Source organism: Simochromis diagramma, unplaced genomic scaffold, assembly GCF_900408965.1.
Source record: "Simochromis diagramma unplaced genomic scaffold, fSimDia1.1 OVJJ01000361.1, whole genome shotgun sequence".
NCBI classification, from domain to species: Eukaryota; Metazoa; Chordata; class Actinopteri; order Cichliformes; family Cichlidae; genus Simochromis; species Simochromis diagramma.
Window position 1 is genome coordinate 11,704,654 of NW_024386860.1, and position 21,341 is coordinate 11,725,994.

General features: G+C 38.8%; 2 protein-coding genes and 2 long non-coding RNA genes across 4 annotated transcripts in view; 2 read left to right on the forward strand and 2 right to left on the reverse strand.

Annotated features, from left to right (window-relative positions):
* rrnad1 (ribosomal RNA adenine dimethylase domain containing 1) overlaps window positions 1-21,341 on the reverse strand; it is a 36,538-nt gene that overhangs the window by 816 nt on the left and 14,381 nt on the right. The window lies entirely within an intron of this gene.
* Window positions 583-4,130, forward strand: LOC120732757. The gene is made up of 3 exons (XR_005695672.1): window positions 583-788; window positions 980-1,026; window positions 3,056-4,130. It is a non-coding gene; the product is annotated as an uncharacterized LOC120732757 (long non-coding RNA).
* Window positions 4,366-11,849, reverse strand: LOC120732749. The gene is made up of 11 exons (XM_040030554.1): window positions 11,290-11,849; window positions 10,265-10,624; window positions 9,128-9,484; window positions 7,905-8,258; window positions 7,759-7,776; window positions 6,703-6,766; window positions 6,568-6,611; window positions 6,082-6,232; window positions 5,622-5,735; window positions 5,281-5,348; window positions 4,366-4,686 (listed from the first exon to the last, which is right to left on the reverse strand). Exons 1-11 carry the CDS (start codon window positions 11,677-11,679, stop codon window positions 4,663-4,665), a joined length of 1,944 nt encoding a protein of 647 aa, XP_039886488.1. The 5' UTR covers window positions 11,680-11,849; the 3' UTR covers window positions 4,366-4,662.
* On the forward strand, window positions 19,652-21,116 carry LOC120732758. Its single transcript, XR_005695673.1, has 3 exons — window positions 19,652-19,838; window positions 20,332-20,486; window positions 20,595-21,116. It is a non-coding gene; the product is annotated as an uncharacterized LOC120732758 (long non-coding RNA).

The following is a 21,341-nucleotide window of genomic DNA, read 5'->3' on the forward strand; positions in this document are numbered from 1 at the left end:
TTTTATAAGTTTTTACTATTTCTTTTCCATATGGGTTATCAGTCTTACATAAGAGATTTTCTCACTCACTACGTGCTTATACACCTCTCTGCATTTAGTTATTAGTTATTGTTAATCTCTGGCTTTCTTCATGTCTTTTGTCCTGTCTCCTCCCCTCACACCAGCAGATGGCCCTGCCCCTCCCTGAGCCTGGTTCTGGTGGAGGTTTCTTCCTGTTAAAAGGGAGTTTTTCCTTCCCACTGTCACCAAAGCACTTGCTCATATCACTTAGTCATGATTGTTTGGGTTTTCTCTGTTTATTTGTAGGGTCTACCTTACAATATAAACCATTGTGATTTGGCATTGTATAATTAAAATTCAGTTGAATTGAAATGAAGTCAAATAAAGAGACTGATTAAGTGCAATTGAAAGTCAATATTTGGTGTGACCACCTTTTTTGTTTAAAATAGCCTGAACTGTCTTTTGCAGGCTTTCTTGTAATTTCTTTAAGTAGTTTTAAGGAATAGTTCCTCTGGCTTCTTGAAGAACATTCAAAGCTCTTCCTTGTGTTAGTCTTGACACTTTTTTGCTGTTTAGACTTCAGAATCTCTGTTTGTGTGTTTTTGTGTGTGTAGGCTGTCAGGATGTCTGATCACAAAGAAAGGCTGTGCTTCAGTGGCTTCTGCTCTAAATTCTAACCCAGCTCACCTGAAATTGTTGGATCTGAGTTACAATCATCCAGGAGAATCTGGAGTTAAGCTGCTCTCTGCTGGAAGAGAGAATTCAAACTGGGCACTGAATGATCTCAGGTATGAATAGATCAAGGTGTAAATTGATTTTCTTTAAAATATTTCAGAAAAAACAAACATAAAAATGAAACCAGACTAATTTCTAAGCAGCTAAAATTAATTTCTCTTAATATTATGATTACAAAAAACAACAACTTTGTCCACATCAATCCTTGTTAATTGCTGTTAATTGCTTTTTCAATACCTACCAGGATTGAACCCCGTGGATCACAGTTCTTAAAAACTGTTCTGCAGAAGTGTAAGTATGCTCTTTTTTTTTTCTTTTCTTTTCATTAAATAAAATTACAGCACTGGTTGTTAGTGTTAAGTGTTAACAGTCTTCAGGTTATTTCATTTATGTAATTTTGTGGTATTCAACCTACTATCATGGAACTGATTTAACTAATTTCTAACCAAAGACACAGTGAGTTTATTTCTATAATGTACCACTGCAGTTTACCAGCATCACAAACAACCAGGGCAAACACTCAGAGCTTTTTGCCCTGATTTGATATGATATACTAACGAACAAGCTTTTCAAGTCAACATCATATATCTTTTTTTTTTAATATATATTTTTTATACAGTGGAACCCCGACTTACGAATACCCTATTTAACGAAAAATTCAAGTTAGGAAGGCACTGAACGGCAGTATTTCTGCCCGTGTTACGGCAAAATGCCCGAGTAATGAAAGCCACTGGCTCTGATTGGCTGAGCCTACAATGCCCACAATGCCTTCTGAGTCCATTCTATCCGGTCAAAAGCTTTTTCAGCATCCAGAGAAAGCACCAAACCACCCATGTTCCTTTGCTGAGCAGCTTAATTAGATTGCGAAGGCGCCTGACATTATTACAGGAATTACGGCCTTTTATAAAGCCTGTTTGATCTTCTTTAATAATTACAGGCAGGATAATTTCGAGTCGGGTAGCTAATATTTTAGAAAGTATCTTCCGGTCCACATTTAGAAGAGCTATCAGTCTATAAGGGGAATGAGACTGCACACTTCCCCTTCTTCAAAATAAGAGAGATATTAGCTTCCCTTAAAGTCTGAAGTAATCTATTATGAAATAACGAATAATTAAACATATTAAGTAGGGTATTAACAGCTTACTAAATTAATATAAATAAAATAAAATATAAAATTCCCTACTAAAACCATCAGGTCCTGGGGCTTTTCCCTTCTTTAAAGTTTTTACAGTGTTTAGTACTTCCTTTCTAGAAATGGGAGCATTAAGGGTGGTCTGTTGTTTTGTTGCTATGGTAGGCAGATTGAGCCTGAAGAAGAAAAACTTGTGTTTCTCACAGAAAATCATTAATCTAATAAACTTAAGAGATGTATTTCAACAGACATTTATGGTATGTGAGAGAGGCAAAGCTAGAGGGAAGAGAGGAAAAAAATATATAAATAAATAAATGCGTATGAATGTGAATAAAAGGCGAGACACTGCAAATCCATTGTAAAAAGTAACTTTGTTGGCAATACCCAAAATAAGATGCATCCTTATGTGGGCTGTATTAAGCTTATTCTGATAAAATCTCCACCTTATACAGCAAAGTATTAACACTTGAAGCAGAAACATTCTTAACCACATGAGATATACTTCTTTATGTTGTTAAACAGAGAACAATTAACAGTAAACCTTTCCACATCTTAGCAAACCTTTTTTTTGTGATTTATGCAAGGAACTGTTTTTAAATGTTTCTTTAATCAATTTGAGAATAATGACAGTTATATCTAAAATCGGACCAGCAATATATCCAGATATGTGTCAATCTGTTCTCTCCATCTTTTGTGTATGACCAACTTAAAAATTTGGGATCTGAAGTTTGACACTATGTGGTTGGTTCTAATATTTTAGCTAATAGTTGCTTTCTGTCATAACTTTTCTTAACAATCCCAACTAATGCATGTGTTATAGTTTTCATGTCTGCCCGTGTTTGATTGGGTTTATGCAAATGCAGACATTCACATGCTTGATCATTTTTTGTAACTGCATGGACTCATCCTCTGAGTTCAAGGAACATCTCTGTATTCAAACCCATGACAGAGTATAATTACCACTTGAATTGTGAAAATCTTACGCTAGCCCTTAATTGAAAGTAATTTCAGCTTTTTCCTAAAACCAAGTCTTAACCTTCAAACAGGCCTTTGACTCCCTGGAGATGATTTATAAGTAAATCTGTAAAGTGCACCTAAAAAAGCACGTGTTGCAATCTCCCCAAATTGAAACAGCATCTAAGTTAGAGTAAGACAATAAACTCCTGTTCTGCTTTATCTTTCCTTCAGATGCCCGTAAACTCACACTGGACCCAAACACTGCAAACAAAAACCTAGTAATGTCAAACAACAACAGAAAAGTGGCAATGGGTAGACAGAAGCAGTCATATCCTGATCACCCAGAGAGGTTTGACTACTGGAAACAAGTGCTGTGTACAGAGGGTCTGTCTGGTTGTTGTTATTGGGAGGTTGAATGGGAAGGACATATTTACTTAGGAGTGACATACAAAGGAATCAGGAGGAAGGGGCAAGGGGATGACAGCTGTCTTGGATGCAATGATCAGTCCTGGACCCTGATGTGCTCTAATGGTGGTTACTCTTACCAACATGGTAACAAAAGAAGATCCATCCGTACAACTGCTACCAGCAGAACAGGGGTATACCTGGACTGGCATGCCGGCACTCTGTCCTTCTTTAATGTCTCCTCTGGCAAACTGATCCACCTCCAGACCTTCCATACTGAATTCAAGGAGCCAGTCTACCCTGCTTTCAGGGTCAGGACTGATCCATTTAACTCATCGCTGGCTTTGTGTTAGATAAATCTTTAAATCTGTTTGGAACTCATCTTAGATGCAGTAGGGCGACAGATCAGGGCCTTAGTTTAAAGTCACCAATGCTATTCCAGGAGCTGACCATTCAGCAAGTCTGAGTAATTAATCAAAGAGGCCTGCTCTGGCACAGAAGTCTCAAGCAGTTGAGTCTAGCTAGGGTTAGGTCAGGCTAGTTCAAGTTAGCTGGCCCACCATTCACAATTCACAGCCTGAAGTTTAGCTGGCTTGTGGGAACATTCATGAAGTGAATGTCTGGCTTGGAGCTGGCTGCGGTGCAGGACCTTCGAGAGGCTGGACAACAGCATCTTCATCACTCAGTAGGGTGGCGATGAGGTTAGAGCACTGGGCAGCTTGACTTTGGCTGGCTGTGCAAGTGTGGAACTTGCTGGCTCCAGCAGCGAAAATGTGGAGTTTGACTCTTGAGGTGTGGGTACGAAATTTACAAAGTCAGCCATTTATTCATTGATGTTTCCTTGTATATTTTGCAAAATTATCAGAATTCTGAACTTCAAAAAAGTAATAAATAAATTGAGGAAAAAAAAATCTAAATTGCGAGATTATTCACTCAACCATAGCGAAACTGTAAATTTTGTACAAGTTGCACGAAGTTTCTGTAAATATACTGTAACTGTTACAATGTAAACCTCTTTTAATTTCATTAGTTGTATGGAAAGTAAAAAAGGCAGTAGGCTTTGTTTTATTTAACCTATTATGACTTCCTAATGTAATTTCATTATTTTCTTGTCAACAAAGAATGTTCAGAAAAAGTTTCTTGAACATTTTTCACAATATTTTATTGTGAGCATGTAAAGATTTAGCAAAATGGTAATGTGTATGTGATTCAGAAGTACATTTAAAACTAACACTGAAATCTGACTTCAGGCATTGAAAACTGTTTCTTTTCTGTGTTTATTGTCACTTTAATATTGCTGTGATTTAAAAATAAATGTTTGTCATTAAAGAAAATTTCAGTCATATATATATTTTGCAGAGTTCTGCATCACTAAATTGCTATGCAGCTATTTCCTACGTACAGTCCTCTTGTGGTCAGTTCAGCTCTGCTCCTCACACAATGGCTGTCTTCATAAACTGAAAAGAAAATAAGTCTTTAAATTGCAACTGTAAAAATAAATAGGCACAGTAAAATGTAGATATTTTTTATTATTTAACTCTTATTAGGCTAAGTAGCAAAGAAGACAGAAAACAGTCTATCTTTACTACTTACATCAAACAGATAAATATTTACTTCACCTCTTTAAAAAAAGAAATCACCCAATGACCTCAGAATAAATCTCTCTGTTGCTATTTTTTCTGTTTGTATTTGTCCTCGCTACCTAGCCTGACCTGTCTCCCCAATGTGATGTTTGTGTATTGTATGTACGGTCGGCAAGGTCTGTCATCTCGGTTGTGGGCAAAAGACCTGCAACTGACAAATAAAGGCTCTCATCTCATTACCTCCCATAATTTCCTTTGCTTGCAAACAACTACAGCCTAATGTATTTTAGTCTATATATTTAGTCTTTTTGCCTTTTTTGGATTTATACACATGCATAATCTATACTAACACACTTTTTAGTCATTATTAATATTGTCTACACTTTTCTGTAATTTTCCATATAGGTGAACATGTAAAAACTTGCTAGATTAAATTACACAGGTTTTATTTAAAACATGAAAACTCACCTGGTTCATGGTGAAGCTGGCCACTTGACAGTCACAGGGCAAGTTCAGCAGATGGGCTTTGAAACGATCTGAGACAGGAGGCATATATTTAAAACTTTGAAATACCATTTCAAGCCTGTAGAAGGATCGAAACTACAAAAATGATTGCGACTAAATTAATAACAATTCAAAGGTTATTGGGGAATAGATACAAATTAATTTAAGGTTTGCACTCAGTGACTTTTAATTCATCACAGTGCCCCCCCGTTAATAGTTAAAAAAAATAGTTCTATACATCATATCTGGTGTAGTAGACACAATGTGTAATAAAGTCAGTGTCAATGTGTTACAGTTGCAGTTACCTTTGAGGATCTGAAGTTTTGTCAGGGCAGCCACGTATTTATCATAGTTGATCCCACCCTCTGAGCGATATTCCTGCCACAGAACTCTGAAGGTTTCGTCATCCAAAAGAAATTCTGCACGACAGAAGCAATAATCAGTGAAATTTCCCCGATTATTTATTTTATTTTTACAAATAAATGACTGCTTCGTAAATGTTTTGAATCTTTCTAATGACAGATCTAAGCCTTTTGTACTGCATCAAGAATGTAATATACAGTATAGTTTGGTTTTCTGTGACTTTGCAGCTCATGTCTGTATAATGTGTCCAGTGTGTACTATAAGCTGAACACAGCTGAGTGCGCAACTATGATATCAGAAATATCTGTATATTTTCTTGATTTACCTGCAGAGTTATGAAGGAGAAATGATGGATGTCAATGGATGTATTTTTACTGTACTTTTAAAGAAATAATGTCATACCACGGGCAACCAAAGCCTTTTTCATTTGGTTCTCAGTAACAGAGGGTTGATTCCTGCTCCCATAGCTCTCCACGTATTCTCTCCTGATAGCGCCCACAAAACGCTCCAGTTTGAAGAACTCCACCACATCCAGGTCTCCAGACTGGTCTGCCTGAAAGTGCTGGTTAAAGAGCATGAAGCATGCAATATACATAGCTAAACACATAATTGCAATAAATGGAAACATATGCCAAATGGATAATTTTATAACACGGGAGGTTTCCATATTAATGTTTTCTATGCATCATGTTGGCATGGCTTTAACTATTACACTACCCACAAGCCTTTACTTCCTTTGCTATTAAAAAAACAGAAGTCATTAAGTGTAAAATCAGTCACATGAAGGTTCCCCCTCCCCAAATTATTTACTTCTTATTTCTTTAAGTGTTAAACTGTTGGCTAGAATTTGTAGTTCTGGTTCTACTAACTGCCACAAAAAAAGGATACATCCATGAGAGTCAGCAGCAGACGAGCAGTACTGAGAGTAAGAGCTAAATTTCGAAAAATAAATAAAAAAAACATGAATTTAAATATTGTTTTTCAATTATTATTGAAAATGTTGGTGTTGGAAATGAAACAAACCTTTTCCATGAACAGAATAGCCACCAGCCTCCAGTTTAGCAGCGACATCTTCAGCGTTCAACGTCTGCAAACAAGGACAAAAATGGTGGTGTAATGGAAATTTTGCAGTATTATACCATTACCATTACCATTATACCATTATTGAATAATTACATCCCAAAGATGCGGTATGTGTATGCACACCACAACCTCAGTTATAAAGCAACTTGCAGTTCATTTTAGTGTCAGTTGAATGTACTACATGGATTTGTTTTGAACTTTTTTTGTCTTTAAACCACTATGATCTACATAATCAGTCATAGTTTGATTGTATTAGTCATACACACTAAACCACAAGTCTCCTTTTGATGGGTGGAAATCATTTAGAGGCACCCTGTAAAGCTGTACTGTAAACATCTGTTATTATTCAGAAATACCAAAACATTTAACATGTGGAAAGAATTTCCCTTCATCATAAAACATTCTGTGTCAGAGATGACTTAAAAGATTGAATCCTGTGTACTTTTCAATTCAATAAAACTTTATTGATCCTGAAGGTTGACCCCAAAGGAAATTGGGTTTTATAAGCACGCATAATAGCTAGCATGTTTGGTCATTATTATTATTATTTTTTACTATCAACTGCTGAACAAATCCTGCTAGACTACAAACAGATGTATTCATCGACACCAGAGACCCTTAAAGTTTTTATTTTTTATTTGTTTTATGGTTTTTTTTTTTTTGTAATTTATCAAAGTTTATTTATTATTCATTTATTTCCTATCCACTGTCACATTTATGTCTCTTTTGACTCAAATTAAGGAAGCAAACAGTATTAATGCCTTTGGTGATGGTGATGAGCTCCCTTCAGCCACTAGGCGTCACTAAAGCAGCACTGATGACATCATTGGATTCCCACCTATCTGTTTTTGCTGAGATGGACAACCAAATTGAAATCAGCACTGGCAGGTTAAAACTTTGTTATCAGCCCCACAGCCCCCTGAGTTGTCCACTTACAAAAGAAGCAATAAGTAAAAGTTATCAAATTTACTTTAAATTTCTGAAGAACTGAAATACCTTAGGCCTTTTTTCTTCCTGTGAAAGAAAAAAAAGGAAGATGTCAAGTAAAGATAAATAACTGAAAAAGAAAAATAACTCATTTTACTTCATTAAATTACATTTTTAATGTTTCTTTGGTCATCAACAAATTGTCGATTACTTACTGATATGCACATTTCCTCTGGGAATGAGCTGCATTGCAGTTCTTCTGGCCAGGAAATGCCAAAATTGGACATCAGTCCCTCACAGTCCCGTCTGGCTTTCTCACAGAATGACCTGCAGGGCCACTGCGCTTGCCCTGCCTCACACTGAGGGGCATAAACCCGACACAGGAAGATGCGTATGTCCGCCGAGCACACGGTTTGCACCATGGAGTTGAAGAAGGACATCTTCGTGAATGCTTCTCTTTGGCTTGTGTGTCCCAGAAGATTTGGAATGAGGGTCTGGTTGTAGGACAGACCCTGGCACATTGGTATGGTGATTGGCTCACAGACCCCACCGCTGCTGCTCACTCCATACTGGAGACACAAGTACACAGTGTCATTCCAGCTCTGGTTACCTTCAGCATGTGATACATTTCTTTCTTTTATAATGATAATAATTTTATAGTGAAACATGGTCTTTACGTAAATATGTGCCACAAAAATCCAGCTAAAGCTGAAAAAATTTTAAATACCAAATTTATACATAGACTTGCAAATATGACGGGAATATCAGTATGGTGACAGAAAAAAATGGACACATCAGCAGAACAAGACACCACGAAAGGTAATCTTGTGCTGTTGTAACTCACTTCTGCTTGTATTGTTAAAAACTGTGTTTGAAGTCCAAATAAATCTGTTTTTGTTGTATGTCACTCTGAATCCTGGACTCATTAGTTTTGACATTTTTTGGTTTGTACAAATCTACAATCAAAATGTTTTTTATACCCTGTGGCCTTAAAGATGTTTTTTTAAGTATGAAAAGTATTTTAAAAATTTTAATCTCAGTAGATTGGTTGAGCCATAAAAATGGACAAATACTACTATGAATATTTTTACATAATAAATGGGGACAAATGAGATAATCTGTTGAATTTGCACTTTTTTTCTTAAGGCATCTAAGGGCTGCACATCATCTGTTATGTAAACTTATTAAACGAGAAATAATTTCACAGGAAATAGTAGATTCTGTTGTCTTGCAAATGTTTAACAATGTAAGATATTGGGTGTCTTATTGCTCTTATGGTTTCAGCTTTTTAAAAAAATCTTGGCTGTTCGTCAGATTAATGATCTCAGAATGTATTCCATTACAGTGCATTGGTTTTACTGGTCTAAACTGGGTCATAGGTAGCCCATGACTAAATTGAGTTTGACACGACAGTGTTAGAGTGTTGTGTCAGACTTACATGCTCACAGGACTCTGTAGTAAATGCTGTACACTTCAGTTCTTCAGGCCATGGTAAGCCAAATTTGTTCATCAGTGGCTCACAGTCGGACTTTACTTTCTCACAGAGAGTTCTGCAGGGAGCACGAGGTTTCCCTGACACACACTCAGGAACGAAAATAGAGCACAATAGTGGCTTTAAGTGGGAGGAGCACTCCACTTTAACTAGTGGATAAAACGGATTTATCTTCAGGCTTATAACATCTTGGGTTTCTTGCTCAGGCAGCACAGTTTCTGTGTAATGCAGGTCTTTGCAGAGAGGAACAGTGATTGGCTGACATGCTGCAGAGGGTGCTTGACTAACACTGATGACTGGAACCTGGATGAACAGAAACAGAAATTAGTTAAATGTCAACAATGCTGGGAAGCACAGTAGTGCAGTGGCTAACAGTATCACAGTAAGAGGATTTCAGGTTTGAAGTGTGTAGCTGTGTTGCCCACCCACAAACCTGAACTGGTAAATAATAATAATAAACAGGTAATGAAGTGGATGATTAGAAGAATGAATGAACAATGTCATTGCTCATTAGCTACAAATCTGCATGCTTGTTGCCAAAGAGAGCATATCCAAACTATTTTTTTCTGTCCATCCTGTGATACTTGTCTGTCTTATTCTATCAGGTCTAAGAGTTTGTGAGCTGCCAAAGTTTCCCTTGGCCAAAACTTGGCTAACTAGAGAGCATGCTGGAAGAGTGACTTCACTATGTCTTCATTCTAAGGCAATTGAAAAGCTGACTGTTGTAAAGGGGAAATGTAATGGTTGATCAGTTATTCTAAACTGGCCAAAGGTGTCAATGTGACTGTGACTGGATGTCTGTCTCTTTGTGGAAGCCCTGCGACAACCTGTCCAGGGTCTACTCCCCCCCTGCCACATTGAAGAAGTGGAAGAAAATGGATGAATAAATGTACTATCACTTATTGTCATTAACCAGCACTTACTATTTGATAGAGTTACAAGTACAAAAAAGCATATTCCCAAACATATGCAGAGCTGAAACAGATTTGAGCTACTCAGCCAGAAAGGCAAGTGAAAGAGTCAGAGCTTTCATCACAGTGTATAAGCGTCTTTGTGAATATTGTTTATCTTCATATTACCTACATGTTCACAGGACTCTGTGGTAAATGCTTCACACTTGAGAGCTTCGGGCCACTCCAAACTTAAACTCCTCATCTGTGCTCCACAGCGGGACCTTGCATGCTCACAGAGCGTTCTGCAAGGTGGACGAGGTTTTCCTGACACACACTCAGGAACGTAGACGGAGCATAAGAATGGCTTCAGATGAGGGGAGCATCCTGATGTCACAAGTGGATTAAACCGGTTTATTGTTAAGGCTATATTGTCTTGGGTTTCCTGCCTGGGCAGCACAGTTTCTGTGTAAGTCATGTCTTTGCAGAAAGGAACCGTGATTGGCTGACATGCTGAAGGGGGTGTCTGAATAACACTGACGACTGATGACGCCTGGATGAACACAAACATAAATCTTTTAGTTTATATTTTTAATATTAATGGGAGTATAAAAGCATGCATTCTCTTCTGGTATTGGTGCATTTGGTTTTATACATGAAATTTGATGAAATGAAGAGTCTTAAAGAGGCATTGCATTTTCATTTCTACATACTTGTGGAATGACTGCATGAATTGACAAATTGTGAAAAACACAAACAGATGAGCTGAATATTAGCCAGGAGATGAGGACAATACCATGAAGTGTTACAATAACTGGATGTTCCCATTTAAAGTTTGTTAATGTCAGTGAAAGGGCTATGCCAAAGCTGAACAGACAATGCAACAATAAATTGTGAAGCAATCCATTAATTAATTGGGTGAAAATGAGACCTTTCATATGCTTTAACTTGTGCTCTATTCCACATGTGAGGTGATGCATGAAACATTAAACAAAAAGCACTTTTTTCCAGTTAATAATCAGGAAAAAAAAACATCAAAAATCCACAGTAGCAAAGACTGTGCAGTTTTAATATTAAATATCCCGTGATATTGATGCTAAAAGCTGATTAATAAAAAAAACAAACATTCATGATTATGACTGTTGAGTTCAGTCAGCTATATTGCGTTACGTTTGCCAGACAGCGTAAGACGTCACATTCTTATTATATTATACTCACCCCTACACAGTTGCTCTCAGGTAAAGTCTCACATCGGAGCCCTAGAGGCCAGGACAACCACTTTGCTCTGAGGGTGGATTCACAGTCTGCCTTGACTTGTACACAGAGAGCTCGGCATGGTTTCAACCTGCTATCGTCCTCTGAGCTGCATTCAGGCACAACAATGCGACACATAAGTTTGGCAACATGCGGTGAACAAGCAGTCTCCACAATCTGACCAATTTGCTGCAGGTTGTAGTCTTGAACTCCCGTTGGATGAAGGGTAGTGGTGTACCCCACACCTTGACAAAAGCTGGCTGTAAATGGCTTGCAGTTTGTCCTGTCATCGCTCCTGCTGTGTACCCACTGAAGAGACAGCAAACCCAAAACCGCCAAAAACAAATGCTTCATGGCTCGTAGTAAGCTCGAAAACTGCCCTGGATAGTTTAGCAAAGCTTTAGGAGGTTTGAGATGAGTGTGTCTCCAATGTGGAGGTGGAGTATGAGTCCACAAATGGAGTTTCTACAAACAAGGCACTGATTTAGGACCACTGTGAAGGTCACATTTAAACAGGTTGCCCAACACAAATAAGAACCAAACTGATCTCAGAGCAGGAGACTGATTCTGAGCTTAGTTGCAAGAAAAACATCTGCTTGTGCTTATGTGCTTTCACGCCTAGGGGTGAGAGTGTATTGGCAAACGCTGGCACAATAACCCTGACATCTGGTCAGAAAGTTACAAAGTGAATGTGAACACTTTACTGTACTCTACTGTCATTGTGACTCCAAGTTTTGATTTTACCAGATAAATAACAGAATACTTCATCACACAGCCTACAATATAAAATCCGATGTCACTGAATAGCCTAAGAATCAAATTTGTATTAGTTCTAGTACTTGAAGGAAAACGGTAAGAAAACAAGTGTTAAAACCAGCGTGTCTCTTACTGTAAGCCTTAGAGGTGGAGTACGACTCCACCAATGGAGTTTGTACAAGCAAAACTGATTTAGGAGCAAACCTAAGACCACATGTGAATACAAACCTCATCACTAAATGAGAGCCAGACTGGTCTCAGAGCAGCAGTCTTACATCATAGGGATTAAGAGCTTTATAGAAGAACAACACGTGGTTATGATTATGTGCTTTATGGGTGTCTTGCGGGGGCTGAGAATGTGCTGTATAAAACTGAAAAATTTGACTTTGACCTAAACATGTCCTCAGAATGTTTTAGAAAATAATAACTGCTTTACAAAAACAGCTGTGAACACGTGACATTTCTGGAATTTTTATTTCGAGAAGAGCGCACTGCTTTACCGGTAAGACAATTAGTTGATAGTCTCGTGCAATATGACCTAGAAAAAGACATCAGTGCAAAATATGGATGGGTTTCTTGATGAAACAACCTGTCAGGTTATTGTCTGTCTTTAAAGATCATCAATTTCGCTCAATCAACGGAAGTCTGAGAAGTTGTCCAGATGTGTTGTTTGTATTTTGTTTGCGTTGGGGGTCACTGCCCCAAGTGTTCAGATTACCACGGGGACCACTGAGGCCTTCACCCTCCACATCTTTTCTCTTCTCCTCTCTCAGCCCTGGTATTTTTCCAGCTTCTCGTGTTCCTTTTCCCTGATGTTACTATCACTTGGTTTAGCTACATTTATCACTACGGCCTTCTTCCTCTGCTTGTCCATGACTGCCATGGGCGGTTTGTTAGCTATCATGAATTTTTCCGTGTGTATTTCGAAATCCCACAGGATCTTTGATTGGTCATTCTCAACAACGCATGTCCCATTTTAACTTCGGGATTTCCAGGTCCCGAAGTTAACAAGGGACATGCGTCCTGTATACTATGTCAGCAAATTCTAACAACATTGTGTGTTTTTTCTTTTTCCTTGGTTTTATTTTTAAAACCTCCTTTTTTTCCTTTGAAAAGAGTAATTGCATTCCCCCCCCCCCCCCCAAGTTTCTGTATTACCCGAGAGCTGACTAATGCTTGCATGCTAATCTTGCAAATGTGACAAAGGTATTAATCATATCTAAGTTCCCTAAAACAGCGGTTCCCAACCTTTTTTGCGCCACGGATCGGTTTATGTCCGACACTATTTTCACAGACCGGCCTTTAAGGTGTCGCGGATAAATACAACTAAACCAAGTACTAGTACCAAAAGAGAAGATTTATTAATAACACACGGGAAAAGACCCAGGGAAACCGAATTAACAATAAAAACGATTTTAAAAAATTACGCTAAAGAACGTTAAAAGCCCTGAAAACCATAAATTTCACACCCGATCCTCAACTCTCGCGGCCCGGGGGTTGGGGACCCCTGCCCTAAAATGTCTTTTTGTGTTTAGATTTACATCACATTTGATAAGCTTCCTTAAACTTTGAGGAATCACAATGAAATACTTCTTACTCCCTCTCACAAACACTAGGATTGTTGCCAGCTGATGAATGGGTGTCCAGTGGAAGGTGAACAGCTGAGCCAGTTCTAAGAAGAATCAGAATCAGAAAGGGTTTTATTGCCAAATGTTGAGCAGGTTTACAACATTAGGAAATTGCTGTGGTACTTAGTGCAAAGATACTGTCAGACAATGCTTAAATAAACACAAAAATTAAAATTAAAAGTGCTAAGCAGGTAGATATATACATGAATGCAGGTGGTGATCAGTGCAAAAATAGAATGATGCAGTGAGCACAGTATAGGGTCATGTGTTTGTGGTGCGAACAGAAAGAAATGTATGTATATATATTTAGTTATGTTTATGTCATTTATGGATAGAGGCGAGCATCAAATAATGAACATATTATATTAACACTTATATTAACACTTAGTGCTAGAGTAGCGCTGGACTTCAACCCACCTTAACTTTCTCTATACTGCAGACTGACAGCGTGGAAGAGTTCAGCCAATCACAGACCTTTTTCTGCTTCTTCTTCTCCATCTCCAAGGCCCACAAGGAGCTGTCCAGAACACTTAGGCACCATAATAACTACAGTTTGACCAGCTTCAGTAGCAGTCACCGAGTGAAATGAAAAGTCAAAAAGCAGAAAGCGATTCAGATGACCCTGTTTAGAGTGTTTTCTGTGAGATTATTTACTTCTTCATATCATTCAATGGACAACCAATGATTAACACAGTCATTAGACCTAGAATAAAAGGAAGAAAACACAAATAATTTATAAGTATGCCATAAACCAATAATTAGGCAAATAACTGAATTCTGAATTCACATTTTTATACCCATTTTTTTTCTAAACACACTTGACCTCCCTGTGAAGTTAGAAGTAAATCAAGTATAACATTTAACCACTAAAACTGATTTTTCTTTTCAAGAAAGTAAATAACTGTAATTTGGTATATTGGGCATACTGATGAATTAACCACTACAGAAATGTAAAAAATTATTGATTATTGATAATGACCAATTATGTTAGTTTAGGGCAGGTTTGACATAAACCTTTTATTAGGTGATGGACTAATAAATTACTTATTTCTAATTTACATATTCTAGTCTTTTCCTTTCTCTGTTTGTTTGTGACTGTTTGTGATACTAATTGTGGACTGAATTTAAAATTTTGCTTCCTGCCAGTAAAGGCTGCTATTCATGCCCTTTCATGCCCCTTTCACCGCTTTCTCTCCCATAGAGAGTGAGAAAGTAAAAATGGAACAGTTTACCTTCATATTTTGATTTAGCAGCAGCTTTTACTGAAAAGCAGTGTGTTCTGGTAACCTGAAAGGGCTAACCTGTATGATAGAGAGAAGACAGAGTGTGAAAAACTAGTTAATAACTTTTTCAGTACATTAGCAAGGAAAGCTGATGATAGAGAGAGACAGACTGCTCTGAATGAAATGGCCTTTCTAATAGATAATGCAAGTATATTAAAGTAGGGGTTTGGAACAGCCTGAAGACAATCTCAGGACAAAATCCAACCCCCCAGGCTTCAGGAGACTTGGGGTGGGTGAATGACCTAAATAAATATTTTAATAGGTTTGATCAACCACCCCTCCCACAGCATCGTCCCCCCTGCTGCAATCTCCTTCATCTTCAGGGACCAACTGTCCTTCATCTCAGGACTTCACACCTCTCAGCTTCACACCTCCCAGCTCCCAGTCATTACACCCACCCCCGGCTTCTGTGGACTCCAACATACACACCCCTCCCCCAAAATCCACTCTTTCTATCTCAGCACTTCAAGTGAGGAACGAGCTTCGCAAGATCAAGGTGCGGTAGGCTGCAGGTCCAGATGGCATCAGCTCCAGGCTCCTGGGATGCTGCGCAGATGAACTGTGTGGCATCCTAGGTTATCTGTTCAACCTGAGCCTGTCACTGGGGAAAGTACCACAGCTGTGGAAGACCTCCTGTGTGGTACCGGTACCAAAGACCTCCCATACCAAGGACCTCAGCAGCTACAGGCCGGTAGCCCTGACATCGCATCTGATGAAGACCCTCGAGATGTTGGTTCTAAACCATCTGCGCCCCCTGGTGAAGTCTTCATTGGATCCGCTGCAGTTTGCTTACCAGCCTGGCATTGGGGTGGAGGACGCCATCATCTACCTCCTGCACCGAGCTCTGACTCACCTGGAGAAGCCTGGAAGCACTGTGAGGATCATGTTCTTTGATTTCTCCAGTGCTTTTAACACCATCCAGCCACGACTTCTGAGAGACAAGCTGGAGCTATCGGGAGTGGACCACCACATGTCCCAGTGGATACTGGACTACCTCACAGAACGTCCACAGTATGTGAGGTCACAGGGCTGTGTCTCTGACACGCTGGTCTGCAGTACGGGGGCCCCACAGGGAACTGTGCTGGCACCGTTCCTCTTCACCCTCTACACTGCAGACTTCTCCATCAACTCCCCACGCTGCCACCTACAGAAGTTCTCTGACGACTCTGCCATAGTTGGCCTCATCACAGGTGAGGACGACTCAGAGTACAGACAGTGGACTCTGGACGCTGTTGACTGGTGTCAGCAGAACCACCTGCTGATCAACACCGGGAAAACTAAGGAGTTGGTGGATAACTTCTGGAGACGCAGACCCACCACACTGACACCGGTGAACATCCAGGGAGTGGACATTGAGATAGTGGACTCTTATAGGTACCTGGGTGTTCACCTGAATAATAAACTGGACTGAGCCACAACACTGATGCTCTTTACAGGAAGGGTCAGAGCAGACTCTACCTGCTGAGGCGGCTGAGGTCATTTGGAGTACAGGGAGCGCTTTTAAAGACCTTCTATGACTCTGTGGTGGCATCTGTCATTTTTTACAGTGTTGTATGTTGGAGCAGCGGTTTATAGGCAGCTGAGAGGAAGAGGTTGGATAAACTCATCAGGAAGGCCAGTTCTGTTCTGGGATGCACCCTTGACCCAGTGCAGGTGGTGGGAGACAGAAGGACTCTGGCCAAAATAACATCTCTGATGGACAGAGTCTCCCACCCCATGCATGTAAATGTTGCTGAACTGCAGAGCTCCTTCAGTGGCAGACTGCTGCATCCTAGATGCATGAAGGAGCGTTTCCGCAGGTCCTTCTTCCCTGCAACTGTCAGACTGTACAATCACAACTGCTCCCAACAAACATAGATGTTTACATCTGCGCTGTAACTGCAATAAGTTAATTAACCGATTCGCACTACAACCTGCTTTGCCTCTTATCTGTAGTTATTTTTATTTAATTTAATAACTGTACTGTACAGTACTCTGTTTATAGTAACCATTGTCCATACAGTGGGGCAAAAAAGTATTTAGTCAGCCACCGATTGTGCAAGTTCCCCCACTTAAAATGATGACAGAGGTCAGTAATTTGCACCAGAGGTACACTTCAACTGTGAGAGACAGAATGTGAAAAAAAAAATCCATGAATTCACATGGTAGGATTTGTAAAGAATTTATTCGTAAATCAGGGTGGAAAATAAGTATTTGGTCACCTCAAACAAGGAAAATCTCTGGCTCTCACAGACCTGTAACGTCTTCTGTAAGAAGCTTTTCCGTCCCCCACTCGTTACCTGTATGAATGGCACCTGTTTGAACTCATCATCTGTATAAAAGACACCTGTCCACAGCCTCAAACAGTCAGACTCCAAACTCCGCCATGGCCAAGACCAAAGAGCTTTCGAAGGACACCAGGAAAAGTATTGTAGACCTGCACCAGACTGGGAAGAGTGAATCTACAATAGGCAAGCAGCTTGGTGTGAAAAAATCAACTGTGGGAGCAATCATCAGAAAATGGAAGACGTACAAGACCACTGATAATCTCCCTCGATCTGGGGCTCCACGCAAGATCTCATCCCGTGGGGTCAAAATGATCATGAGAACGGTGAGCAAAGATCCCAGAACCACACGGGGGGACCTGGTGAATGACCTGCAGAGAGCTGGGACCAAAGTAACAAAGGTCACCATCAGTAACACACTACAACGGCAGGGAATCAAATCCCGCAGTGCCAGACGTGTTCCGCTGCTGAAGCCAGTGCATGTCCAGGCCCGTCTGAAGTTTGCCAGAGAGCACATGGATGATACAGCAGAGGATTGGGAGAATGTCATGTGGTCAGATGAAACCAAAGTAGAACTTTTTGGTATAAACTCAACTCGTCGTGTTTGGAGGACGAAGAATACTGAGTTGCATCCCAAGAACACCATACCTACTGTGAAGCATGGGGGTGGAAACATCATGCTATGGGGCTGTTTTTTCTGCCAAGGGGACAGGACGACTGATCCGTGTTAAGGACAGAATGAATGGGGCCATGTATCGTGAGATTTTGAGCCAAAACCTCCTTCCATCAGTGAGAACTTTGAAGATGAAACGAGGCTGGGTCTTCCAACATGACAATGATCCAAAACACACCGCCCGGGCAACAAAGGAGTGGCTCCGTAAGAAGCATTTGAAAGTCCTGGAGTGGCCTAGCCAGTCTCCAGACCTCAACCCCATAGAAAATCTGTGGCGGGAGTTGAAAGTCCGTGTTGCTCGGCGACAGCCCCAAAAACATCACTGCTCTCGAGAAGATCTGCATGGAGGAATGGGCCAAAATACCAGCTACTGTGTGTGCAAACCTGGTAAAGACCCATAGTAAACGTTTGACCTCTGTTATTGCCAACAAAGGTTATGTTACAAAGTATTGAGTTGTATTTTTGTTATTGACCAAATACTTATTTTCCACCCTGATTTACGAATAAATTCTTTACAAATCCTACCATGTGGATTCATGGATTTTTTTTTCACATTCTGTCTCTCACAGTTGAAGTGTACCTCTGGTGCAAATTACTGACCTCTGTCATCATTTTAAGTGGGGGAACTTGCACAATCGGTGGCTGACTAAATACTTTTTTGCCCCACTGTATGTAAATATGTAAGAAAAATAGTGTATGTTTCTGTTCCGTGTCCTGTGTACTGTTTGTTTGTATATGTGTCTTTTTGGCTGCTGTTACAACCAAATTTCCCACAAAGGGAAATTTGGTTGTAAGAGCAACTTGAGGGGTTTTTCAGAGGGATGTAATAAGTAATAAATGGAACTTATTTATAAAGAATGGGAAAGAAAGAGCAGGAAGTGGGTCAGATGATCCTGTTTAGAGTAAAGTTGCGATTGCAACATAACCCTTAGTAATGCTGCAATAGACTTTGGCTGCTGGGGGTTTACTATGGTCCACTGAACATTTCCTCTTCTTTCACACATTATGTGTATATACACTACTCTGTATTGAATTATGAGTTATTATAGACCTTTGGCTCTCTTCCACCAACCCTTCCACATCATGTATTTGGCTTGTCTCTCTCCCCCAACTCCCACATAGTCCCAAACAGTAGATGGCTGCACCTAACCTGAGACTTGTCCTGTTGGAGATTTCTTCCAATTAAAAGGTTTTTCCCTTCCCACTGTCATCTGATTGTTAGGGTTTCTCCCTCTTATTGTAAGCTCTTTACCTTACAATATTTAGCCACTATTGTGATTTGGCTCTATATAAATAAAACTGAATTGAAATTGAATATAATGTATAGAATATAATATAAAGAATTATTATAAAAAATATATTTTTATATTTTATGCACAATTTTCCTATAATACACTTTTATTTTTACCGAGATTTTTTTTTGTGTGTGTTTGAAAATAGATCGTCTCTGCTTGAGTTTTAATAAAAGTCACTGCACATCACTGCAACATGGTATTTCTTTACTTATTTATAAGTAAAAGATAAATAAAAGACTAATAAAGTATAAACAAAGTATAAACAAAAAATATTTTATTATTGTTGAATTATTCCTTTATCAATCTGGCTTAGACGTCAATTCAAATTATCAATAAGTACGTTTAAGTAAAGTCCTAATAATCCTAATTATTATTACTTGATTATTTTAGATGTACAGCGCTTTGGGCAACAGCCCTTGTTTTAAATGTGTTATATGAATAAATTTAACTTTGCATTTGAAATATGACACTTACATCTGATGATGATGATGATGACACTTGGAGCAACACCCAAAAGGACGGCCCTCATTCTTATCTCCCTCTATAAAAACGGTGAGATGCCCTTGAACATTATATCTTCAAATCCTCAGATTTTCCTCAACATCTTTGCAGAGGTGAGTACATCATTTTGAGATAATATATGACACTTTAGATCACCAGATTACTAATTAAAAGTTTTAAAAGTTAACATTTAATCATGTCCAGAAATGCTTATCACTGGGGATGAGGGTTATTTGTCTATTCAGCCAGTAAAATAAATTCAATGTGAAGAAAAGTTTACCTTCAACAATATTCAGAACAAAATTACAGACTCGTGCTTAGGTGTAAATGTTAATACTGAAACTATCGTTCACTCTCCTTGTGTTTTGCATTTCTTATTTTTTTTGTTTTCACAATATTGTTGAATATATAATATTATTTATGTGCTGTGTGGATATCCTTTGAAAAAAATATGGCATAAATGGAGTTTAATGTAAATCATTTTTGTATTCAGTTACAAATAGAAGTGATACTTCAGGCATTGTAAAACTTTCAGTGTTCAGTGGATGAATTTAAACACAGGCACATTCAAATGTGTCTAATCTCACTTCCCTTGGACTTTCTCAGTAGGACATTTGCCATGGATACACAAATGAGCAAACTGGAAGAGGCAATGGAAGAAGTTCTTGACATATTTAAACAGAAATGCACATGGAGCAAAAACAATGATGAAAGAAGATCTGAAGAGAACCCTGAGAGCAGAGCTGGTTAATTGGCTGCAGGTACAACTCATTCTCTTTGTATATCCACCATAAATCCAAATCTAGTCATGATGTGAAAAATATACTTATCAGTCCTTGAGTCTTCATTGTTCCACCATTGTTTTTCAGAACTGCAAGGATAAGACAAAACGTGACAACATCTTGAGGGAGCTGGATGAAAACCCCACACGACTGTGTGAACTTTGAGGAGTTTGTTTACTATGTGACTCGACTGATGATGTGCGGTCATTACTACTTACAAAAATAGACGGTCACTCTCAGCTTGTTTCTAACACAGGAATTGGAATTGAAGATCTTAGCTTGACTGTGTTCAGTAGAAAATATCGTCCTCTCAACCCAGTTAATATCATTTTTTTGTCATTACAGCAACTCTTTCACCTTTGTACTGATTGATAACATAAATGTGAATTTATTAAAACTCTCAGAGTTTATATAGTTGTGTATTTAAATCTGGTCGGTGTGTCTTTTTTTAAAATCATGTTGATGTAACGAGTCTCTGAAATGTTTTCTACTGTGTGTTTTATAATAAATCAGTGCTGTTGCTGATCAAAAGAGGTGCTATGACACTGGATTAATAAGAGGATTAGGGTAAAACCTCAAACAAATATTTAATAAATATTATAATATTGATAAAAGCTCTTCTAATGATCCTGAGACTGAAGACTCAGTGGAACTTGGGCTTAAACTTGTTTCAAGTATATGCTCTGTCAATGCACTAATTGTTAATTTAAATGTAACTTTAAATTATTACAGTTTTTGTAGTTACCTTTAGGTTTTACCAAAAGAGAAGTGTACTTGTAATGAATATGTTTATAATATATTTTGTTGCACTTAATAGAACTCTCTATACTTTCC

Excerpts from the sequence above, each read along its gene's own strand:
- LOC120732749 (XM_040030554.1), bottom strand. The coding sequence starts at position 11,679 with ATGAAGCATTTGTTTTTGGCGGTTTTGGGTTTGCTGTCTCTTCAGTGG. Across the intron at positions 6,233-6,567 it reads TGCTGCTGACTCTCATGGAT|GCAGACCAGTCTGGAGACCT; the intron begins GTATCCTTTTTT and ends CAGCACTTTCAG. Across the intron at positions 5,736-6,081 it reads AAAGGCTTTGGTTGCCCGTG|AATTTCTTTTGGATGACGAA; the intron begins GTATGACATTAT and ends TCTGTCGTGCAG.